Source organism: Trypanosoma conorhini (genome assembly GCF_003719485.1).
Source record: "Trypanosoma conorhini strain 025E chromosome Unknown Tco_14.4_contig_00261, whole genome shotgun sequence".
In the NCBI taxonomy this organism is placed as follows: Eukaryota; Euglenozoa; class Kinetoplastea; order Trypanosomatida; family Trypanosomatidae; genus Trypanosoma; species Trypanosoma conorhini.
In genome coordinates, this window is record NW_021704348.1 from 1 (window position 1) to 9,222 (window position 9,222).

The 9,222-nt window shown below is 53.9% G+C and overlaps 4 protein-coding genes across 4 annotated transcripts, besides 8 other annotated features; all 4 read right to left on the bottom strand.

The window, feature by feature from the left end:
* Positions 1-91: 91 nt before the first annotated feature.
* Positions 92-111: a microsatellite.
* Positions 112-447: 336 nt separating this feature from the next.
* Positions 448-466: a microsatellite.
* Positions 467-527: 61 nt separating this feature from the next.
* On the bottom strand, positions 528-1,019 carry Tco025E_04838 (uncharacterized protein; the record flags this gene model as incomplete). The annotated part of the gene is made up of 1 exon (XM_029371743.1): positions 528-1,019. The coding sequence occupies one exon, from the start codon at positions 1,017-1,019 to the stop codon at positions 528-530; it is 492 nt and encodes a 163-aa protein (XP_029228137.1).
* Positions 1,020-1,116: 97 nt separating this feature from the next.
* Positions 1,117-1,168: a sequence feature (A-rich).
* A 143-nt stretch (positions 1,169-1,311) lies between these two features.
* On the bottom strand, positions 1,312-2,205 carry Tco025E_04839 (NUDIX hydrolase; the record flags this gene model as incomplete). Its single annotated transcript, XM_029371744.1, has 1 exon — positions 1,312-2,205. One exon carries the CDS (start codon positions 2,203-2,205, stop codon positions 1,312-1,314), a length of 894 nt encoding a protein of 297 aa, XP_029228138.1.
* A 98-nt stretch (positions 2,206-2,303) lies between these two features.
* Positions 2,304-2,334: a sequence feature (GA-rich).
* Position 2,335: 1 nt separating this feature from the next.
* Positions 2,336-2,361: a microsatellite.
* A 60-nt stretch (positions 2,362-2,421) lies between these two features.
* On the bottom strand, positions 2,422-5,913 carry Tco025E_04840 (uncharacterized protein; the record flags this gene model as incomplete). The annotated part of the gene is made up of 1 exon (XM_029371745.1): positions 2,422-5,913. The coding sequence occupies one exon, from the start codon at positions 5,911-5,913 to the stop codon at positions 2,422-2,424; it is 3,492 nt and encodes a 1,163-aa protein (XP_029228139.1).
* Positions 5,914-5,980: 67 nt separating this feature from the next.
* Positions 5,981-6,003: a microsatellite.
* A 384-nt stretch (positions 6,004-6,387) lies between these two features.
* Positions 6,388-8,685, bottom strand: Tco025E_04841 (putative nucleolar MIF4G domain-containing protein 1-like; the record flags this gene model as incomplete). The annotated part of the gene is made up of 1 exon (XM_029371746.1): positions 6,388-8,685. The coding sequence occupies one exon, from the start codon at positions 8,683-8,685 to the stop codon at positions 6,388-6,390; it is 2,298 nt and encodes a 765-aa protein (XP_029228140.1).
* A 317-nt stretch (positions 8,686-9,002) lies between these two features.
* Positions 9,003-9,028: a microsatellite.
* Positions 9,029-9,174: 146 nt separating this feature from the next.
* Positions 9,175-9,203: a sequence feature (GA-rich).
* Positions 9,204-9,222: the final 19 nt, after the last annotated feature.

Consider the following 9,222-nt stretch of genomic DNA (forward strand, 5'->3'; position numbering starts at 1 on the left):
AGTTAAAGGGTTCTTTTCGATTACGGCGGATGTCACTCTCCGTGAGGAGTCAAGGAACACTCAGAAGGCATCGGTTTATCATCACGCGCAACTCTCTCTCTCTCTCTCTCTGCGTGTGTGTGGAGGAGGGAAGCATCTTCTCCCTCCCGCGCCACTGTCTCGCACGGCCTTGATAATCCCCGCAGCAGCAGAGGCCAGCGAGGATCACGATTGCGCGTGCTGTGACGCCGCGGCGGCGGCAGGAGAATGCGCATGCGCTGCGCCCTGCCTGCGGTTAAGCACCTACACTGTCTACGTGGCTCCTTGTCAACGGAGTGAGGGCAAGGGAAGAGGAGGCCATATTGTCTTCCCTCTCCAGAAGGGTTTAGGTAAAAAAAAGGCAACAACAATAACTATTCCACAAACACACAGGTACACATACACAGAAATAAAAAACGCAACTCTTTCTGTATGTGTGTGTGTGTGTTTCTGCTGAGCGCCAAGGAGATGAGCCACAGCAAGAGAGAGGCCCCCGCCCAGCTAACCCCCTAGAAGAAGTTGTCCGTGCCACGGCTGTAGGACTCGAGCAAAGCGATGGCCTCCAACCCTGTCGGGATGATGCCGAAGATGTAGAAGACGTGCCAGATGCGCTCAGCCCCCGCCCCCAGGTGCCATGCGACGATCAATAGCACAGCTGCAGCAGCGTGACAGCAGCCGTGCGTAAGGTTCATCAAGCCCGAACGCAGTGTGCGGGCCGTCACCACGCCCCAGGAGTTAAAGAAGAGACAAAGAAAGCTTCCAGCCAGGCAGCCGTCTGTTGCACGGCGAAGAAATCTATATTCGTCCTCGCTGTAGCCGGGGGCTAATGAGCCGCCCCGTATCATCGCATCACTTCCGTTCGCCGCGCATACGAGGGCGGTGAAATACACAACCATCATGAACAGCCGAAAGGGGATCAGCAGCGACAGGTTAGAGCGACGCAAAAACGTCAAGTTATACCCGCAGAGAAGCCGTTGCGGTGAAGTGTAGACTCTATACATGCCGGCAATCCCGCCAACAGCCAACGACGGACAAAGGATGCCGCAGCCTGGGGCCTCCTCTCAACCTATTCCACGCTAGACGAGGAAATGAGGGAAGAAACAAAAACAAAAGAAAAACACCAGCACACAAGCAGTAAAAGAAAAAAAAAGGAACGAGAGAAGGAACCCAAAAATGAGACATAACAAACCTGCAAACTTCAGGTGGAACGAAAAAAACCGAGGGACATCGCATACACCAGCTGGCAAACATATAATATTAGACGGAAAGAAATGCATGCATAAACGCCTCGATTTATTTTAGTTTCCCTTGCTTGTTTGTTTTTATTATTCCCTCTCCTCTACTGTCTTTTTGTTTTTCGTCACAACCGTTCCTGCGACTCTCGCAGCGAGGGGGGTCGCCTGGCTCAGTCAACCTAGGTCGACGATTCCGCGGCCCTCGTCTTCGATGATGGCGGTGACTGCCAGCACCACCGGTGCCTCCTCCAGCCGATGTGGCCTCATCACTTCTAACGTTTGTTCCTCGTATGGCGCCAAGCGGCTGTGAGGCGTCCCCGTCGCAAGGAGAAAACCCAGCCCCGTTGGCAAAAGCGCAACGCGTAAACCATGAAACGGCCATGCAGATGTTTGACACCACGGTTGCCTTTGAAGGCGAGCAGTACCGCACGAACTCCTCAAGCCTCATCCACATGGCCCCGCAGAACTCTTGCCGCACCCCTGGAACTGCCTTGAAATGCAAAACATCAATTATCCCCGTGTCCGCCAGGTAAAGGAGCGGGTAAAGCTCCTGCCCCACGATGCCGCTCTTCCGCCACGATTTTGACTTGTAGCGAAAAGCAGCCCAGGCCTCCTCTCCGCTCGTGAAGGACAGAATTTCCCCTACGAAGCGGAGGTGGGTCGCGGGGAGCCCAATCTCCTCAAACAGCTCCCGCTCTGCTGTTTGCTGAACACTCTCATGCACCTTCGCACCTCCCTGAACAAACTGCCAAACCTGCCGGTCATCGTAGCGACGGCACCCCAAAAAGTAGCCCTGCTCATTCATGATGACAACACAAACGCTGCGACGGTACTTGGAACCATTGGCAGCCACAACGACAACTTCACCATCGGAGGTGTACTCCAGAACGGGCACTTGGCGCTGCTGCCGTTTAGCAGCAACGATTTCGGAGTCCTGTGTGACCAGACTCATTTGCCACGTCTCGTTCCCCACGCCCAGAGACGCCTTCTCTCCCCCTCCCTCCTTTGCTATGAATAGGTATACACTTTGCTATGTCTCTCTGGTCTCCCAGAGACACACACACAGAGAGAGAGAGAGAGAAAATAATAATAATAATAATAATAATAACTGCGCTGAGGTGAAGCGCAAAAACTACAGCGCAAACGCCTCGCCGCGTGAAAAAAAAAACTAGAAATTGCCCGCACCATCCCTCCGCCGCACAGCCGGCTCCCTCTTTGGCAGAAGGGACTCGTACCCCCTAAACAAGACGGCGTCCAATTCAGCCGCAGCGCTGTCGCCTCGAAGGGACTCGTAAATGTCTTCCGCTCCTTCCAACAACGCCGTCTTCCGCGCCTCGGAAATACCAGGCCGGTCGTGGAGCAGTAACCACAGCGGCATAACCAGCGACAACGCTGCTGAGCGTGCGGCAAGGAGCGTACCATCCGTCACGCCGGCCTCAGCGCCCTTAGTGATAACGCGCCCAATCATACTTGCGACATCACTGGGATTGTGCGCCGACATCATATCTGTTGCCTTCCCCAGCTTCACTTCTTCATGCCCCTTCTCCTGCGGCTGGTGGAGAGCTGGCCGTCTTCTCAGGCTCAATAACAGTCGTGGTCGCTGCGGCTGTCGTTGTTCTTCCCCTCCTTCTTGTAGTTCATGTCGCTGTCGCCGCCTAGGCCTTGTGCGCGGCAACAATGCATCGTACGCCTCAACGGTCCGAAGAAGCTTCAGCATTCTCGCCCTCACACCGTTCAGACCCTCAGGCAGTGAAGGCACCTCATCGGCATTCCGCTCCCGCTTCACTGCAGAGCCCAGGGCGACAGGAGCACTCGAGTTAAGCTTTGATACAAGCTGCACAAATCGCGTGCACAAACTGGGATAAATCCGAACTTGAACGGACGCAGCGCCAGGGTCCACAGCCCGCAAAGCACCTAAGAAAAGCTCTGCGGGCGAAGTTTCTCCTGCCTTACAGGATAAGCGGCAACGATCCTCCAGGATGCCCTCCAGTAGTTGGTTCATCAGCGGCGTAAAAACAAGATCTGACTCCTCAACGTGGTTCTCACCCTCCCCCAGAGCCTGTTTTATAATATGCTGCAGCATAACCTGAAGTGCCAGTGCCTCCAGGGGCGAAGCGAACCTGGACCAAAACCAGGAGTGTTGGACGCAAATGGAGAGTGCGGCCGGAACGAGTTTGGGGTTTAGCGTTAGCACGGGAATTCTCATGGAAAATGGCTCGACATTTTCTCCTCTTTCTTCATCTTCTTTGTCCAGTTTTTCTTTCTTCGTCGGGGCATCCTTCCCGTCCTCTTCTGTCTCCATCCCCAACAGGGAGAAGGATGTGTGTTGATCCAATCCTCTTGCCCACGCCAGGCCAGAGACTCTCCAACAGCAGTGCAACACGTGTGTGGCGCGGCACCGAAGCTTCTTCTCGTTTCGCGCTCCTGCCGGCGGCAGCCAAGACCTCGATGCCCCCTCAAGAGCAAAGAACACCACAGTGAATGGAACATCGAGACTCCACATGGAGCTTGTACATTGAATGCCACCCATCCGCAGGCGATGTGTGATGTTGTTATTTGCACATGTTAAGCGAAGATTCACATCTCGACACGCATCGTGCTTTTGATCTTCCTCGTAGTAAAGCGAGGCTTGGAACACAACAGGCAGAGAAGTAGCATCTCCACCCCCTACTCTGCATTGCTGCTGTTGCAGCAAAAGTCTCTGCACAAGGAAAAGATGCATCCCACTAGAGACCGTGATGCTCGACTCGCCCAGCATCTCTATTGGTGGCGCATCGCTGCTGCGTTGCTCAATAAGCTGCCATGGATAGCGGCGTCTGTGCCGAAGAGAGGCAACCACAAAGGTGGAAGACAAGAATAGAAGTGTTTCATGTGTCTCTTGAGCATAACGCTGAGGTAACCACCATGGGTTTCCGTGAGACAGGGCAGAAATAGTAACTGAGGCGATCCGGCGCTCCTGAGACAGCAGCTCCGTCCAACCAAACTCGTTGCAGAGCAAACAGAGGGCCCACCCACGAGTGAGCGCAGGGCTTGAGAGAGCGACCGCAAACTCGGGTACAGCCCCGTTCCCCGCGGATCTGCGCCACAGCGCCTCCAAGGCGGAACTCAACACTGATGCTTTTGCCCGCAGAACATTCACTTGCAACGGCGAGGACAGCGAGGGGACGGGCTTCCGCATGGTTTGCAGCACCTCCGCCACCAACACGACAGCCCCCCGTGTGCACAACGTGCCACGTCGAAGACTCAATAACGCGTTGCTGCAGCCAGTGACCACCCAGGTGGATGGACTGCGGCGGTGCTCGGCAGCCACGCACACCGCTGCCCTCAAACTTGTTTCCTCCCAAGCCTCTTCTGCCAGCCGCATCAACGGAAGAAGGCAATCACACAAGGCGTGATCACAGTGAAAAAAGTAAAGACGGCTTGCAACACTCACGTCATCTTCCTCGCCAGACGACAAAAGCGTATATGCGGGGTGATGTCGCACACGCCAACGAACCCCGGCGTGCTTTTCCTCAGCGACAGGGCATGTGTCATCCCTCTCTTGTGGCTTCACAAAAGCGCACAGCAAATCCTCGGGAAGAATTGGAAAGGGACACATGTGCAATACCTCCCAAGGAGCGTCTACCGCACCTGGGAAGGGACGCACCGCTGTGACGTACACATCCACGGCCGTAAAGGCTGCGGCATCAGGTCCACCCTCCGCGTACGCCACGCGAGGACAAATAAAGTAATCGTAAAAACGCTGCCCCATTAACAACAGATAGCTTTCGTTATCGAAGCCACGCACCCCTTGCTGCTCCGGGTGCGTTTTCCCCACAAGTGAGGACACGGTCAAACGAGGATAAGAGAGGCTCGCCAGCCGTGGTGGAGGCAGCAGCCTAACCTCAATGCAACAGCGCGATGTGAACCATCCGCCTTCATCGGTCGCCCGCGCTCCACTGGCAGCAGAGGGCCATAGTCTAAGCACAAACTGTGTGCCTGTGTTGTCATCCTCATCGTAGTTGCTTCCTTCGCCGCCTTCCCCCGACGGCACAGCGTAAATGTCCCCCGCTTCTGCGTTCTCCTTGGGATGTTTGCTGGCCTCACCACTACCGGCGTCATTATCGTCACCATTACCAGGAGTGTTGTTGTTCTCGTCGTCGCTAGACCCAAACACGAGCTCAAGAACTCCGTCATCCCCCTCGTCGTCCTCTTTCCCCTGCTTGTTTTCTTCTTCCTCCCCCACACGGGTTATTTTGGGCTCGAGAGCAACTGGATTTGTAAGTTCAACGGAAGCGAGCGCCGACGACGAAGCAGCTGGTTTCTTCCCGTCCACAGAGCGCACAACACGTCGCTTTGCTTCATACAAAGTCGAGGTACTCAGCTGAAGCTGACGCCACTCTCCCACACCCTCGCCGCTGGCTTCGCCCTTCCGTTCGAGCCACACACGAGCCTCGCCAATTTCGTGCAGATGCGACAACGTCAGCAGTAGAGCGGTGTCGCAGTTGCCTGTGTCGCCCGCTTCTGCTGTTGCGCCATCCGGGGGGGCTGGCGAGCTCAAGGGGGCAAATTCTACCGTGATCGTCGCGCTCGTGAGAATGTCACCTCGGGATGGCAAAAAGTGGGCATTCAACTCGGCAAAGGCACGTGGAAGTGATCCCTTCTGTTTGGCAAGTGGCATGCAAGCTTCCTATCTCACCCTGCGCCTCACGTTTTCCTTTGCGCCTCCCCTACGACAAGGCAAAAAAACACACACACACACAGACGCACAGTACCACCACTGCGGGCAGCAATATCAGCGGCAGCCTCTCACAGCTGCCGTTTGTGAGGTAAACAGCGGCAACAAATTAAAAAAAAACATGAAGCGAAGCATACCCAGAGATGCACACGGAGACACACAACACAGCCACCGACACAGATGCCATTAACGCACCCTGCAGGCACGTCATGTATCAAATGTATGTGAGAAGAGTGAAAAATGGAGGGGAAAGGAAGAAAAGAAAAAGAAGAGATTGAAAAATCAACAAAATCCCAGTCCACTGCATCCCCCTCCCTCTCTTTATATCCGTCTCGCTCTCGCTGTTATTAGTATTACTGTCACAAACGGCCTAACCGTCGTGTTACTCTTCATGTTTCTTAGAATCACCTCCAAGCCTCATGATATGCCAGTCTTCAACGCCTTACACACAACCTGAATCCGCTTTATAAACAACTGAAGCTGCGCCTCCTCACTCACCGCCCTTTCGCCACTGCCGCTAAACTCGTGACGGTCTCGTCGCTGCACGTCGAAGGAAGTGCCTCTGGCGACCACGTCGTAGAAATGCGGGATCCATTTTCCGGACTCCCGCTCGTCGACAAAGTAGCGCTCCAAAATCTTGGCCAGGTTGGATCGTAAGACACTAGTGTCAATCTTCACGTCGTGTGCACGAAACCCATCACCGCCGAAAAATACCTCCGCCAGCCTTGCGGGAGGCAACTGTAGAATCAGGCGAAGAAGAAGAACGCGAGTAAATAACCCAATGGTGCGGTTTGTGCTGTCCAAGTCCAGCCCTCGCAAGACGGCCAGTGTAAATACACCCACCTCAATCAGATGGGCGAGTAGGCAGGAAAGATTAACGTATCCCGTGATATCGACCGACTCCACGCGAATCGCCTTAAACATATCCCATAAGGCGAACTGAAGTGTACTTTTGCACGATTCCTTCGCACTGCAAAAACGTTGAATAACTTGTGCATAATAAGAGTTATAAACCTTCTCTTGATAGGCGCATTGCAGCAGCACAGACAGTGTGTCATGCAGGCGGCTAAACGAAGGGTCACGATGCATAAGCAGCGTAAAGCCTTCTAAATCATCCGAGGCATTGACAATAACTTGAAACACCTCACGCTTGTTTTCAGTGTTGAGACGCTGCCCTGATATCGCTTTCTCTTGCTGGCGGAGTTGTCGAATATGCTCGGCTTTCAGCTCCGCTGCATCCTCCTCGCTATCCGTGATTTCACCCCCAGAAGCGACGGAAGAAAGGGCCTCTGCGTTGGCCTCGGGCAACACGTTGGAATTTTCACAGTCATCGATGCCATCCCAGGCAGCAGTGGTAAACCAGCGAGGGGGCTTGTCACTGCGCAACATCCGCGCCCAGGTGAGTCCCGTTAACACGCTCGTTGTACTCATGATGCGATGCAGCACACGCTTGTTACCGGAGGTTCCACTTCCAGGCAACAAAGCAGAGATATCTCTAAGCAACGACTCAACAGGAACCTCTTCCTCATTTACGCTGCGCTTGGCACTGCGTGTGTGTCCCATCAGAATGTCCGCAACGTAACTGAGAAGGGTGCTGTGCCGGACGTTAGACTGCCCTTGACTCTTGTAGGACTTTGCATCTGTCAGTGCTTGTTCCATTTGCCCAGGTGCCTCCTTTAGTAGTTTCTCACCACACGCACGAAGAAGCGTCAGTGCGCAAGCCACAGCACAGATGTTCCCGTGACTTCCAAGTCGCAGTGCAGAGCGCAGGAAGCTGGACACAAGCAATGCATCCACCGCATTCAAAAGATAAAGATGTGCAAGCACCATCGCACCGTTGGACGCACTTATCTCGCTCTTGTCGTCCAGGTGTTCCTGGAGTGCCAAACAGAGACTCTCTATCAACTCGGATCCCACCACATTGCCATGTAACAACTGAAGCCCACGAATAAGCCCCGCAAACGGTAGACTCACGATCGGCGTCAAGGGGCCTGTGTCCAACATGCACATGCGGTTAATGTGCTGTGAAAGGCTGCGTAACACCGACGCTCGCGTGGCTCCCTCAACAGCCCCACCAAAGAGCTCTGAAGTCTCCCTTGTCAGCTCTGCCACATTGCGCACAGTGAGTTTGTTGACGATGCGTCGTGTGCGTTCATCTAAGCTAGAGTTTGTTTCCTGTGTCAGCTGACGTCGGAGCGTCGGCGGAATATATTTCGCCGAAGTGAGTTCCATAGCACTATCACTAATAATAGCCGTAGACATATCTGTCGCTCTTGTTGACGATGTCGCACCAACGAAACCCACTTGCGGCTGCTTCTTCTCGTACAGCTGTACGGGAGCCGTTTGAGAGACAACGGCGTCGGGGGATGAGCAAGTTTCTCCACCATCCAGAGGATCGATGGTTTTGTTAGGGTCGCTAGTTGCCTTCATGCCCCTTGCCACCGCCTTAAGCGCATGGGGTGGAGCCGCGGATGCGTTTGTTGATAGCAACCGCTTTCTTTGTGTTACTTTAAGGCCAAGTTGCTTTCCTCCTCGTTCCTCGTGAGCCTTTTTCTTCATACTACGCCGCCGCTCTACCCATTTTTCATGGGCCGCAATGCGTGCCTCCTTCCTCGCTTGGCGCTCGCTTCGCCTTCTCTGCTTGCGATCCTTCTGCCTGTCAAATTCTTCGCCATTCTCCTCGTCGCGGCTGCGGCGTCGACTAGAGGCTTGCATGCCTATTGCTTTTCTTTTCTTCTTTTCGCGGCGCCTCGGCCGTCTTTGTTCTAACCCGGCCCCATGCAAGGAGGGTTGTTAGGCGCAGAAAACCCAGGCAAAGAGCAGAGACGATATTCCAGTGGTTTTTAAGGGCCAGGAAGAAATATTCAATTACAGCAGCAGTTGTGATTTCCTCACAGGAGGTCGCAAATGAAAATTTATGACGAAAATTCTGCTGAGCTTATCAGAAGGCGTGTTTGTGTAGAGGGGTTGATTTTGACGGGGGGCACACACCCCGATGGAAACAAGAAAGAAGAAGAAGAAAAAAAAAGTCCTTTTTTTAATTCTTTTTTTTTTTTTTGCTCCGTCACCTGTTAACACTCGCTTGGCCTCTCACCACCAGGCCACGCGTCACGGTAGACCTCAACACAGGAACGGCAGGCGCAAGAAACCGTGGACAGGACGGAGAGCTGGCAAAGTGCCCCCGAAAAGAGAGGCGGGGGAAATAGAAAAAAGGAAAGAAAGTAAAAAAAAAACTCCCATCTGCTACTCCTA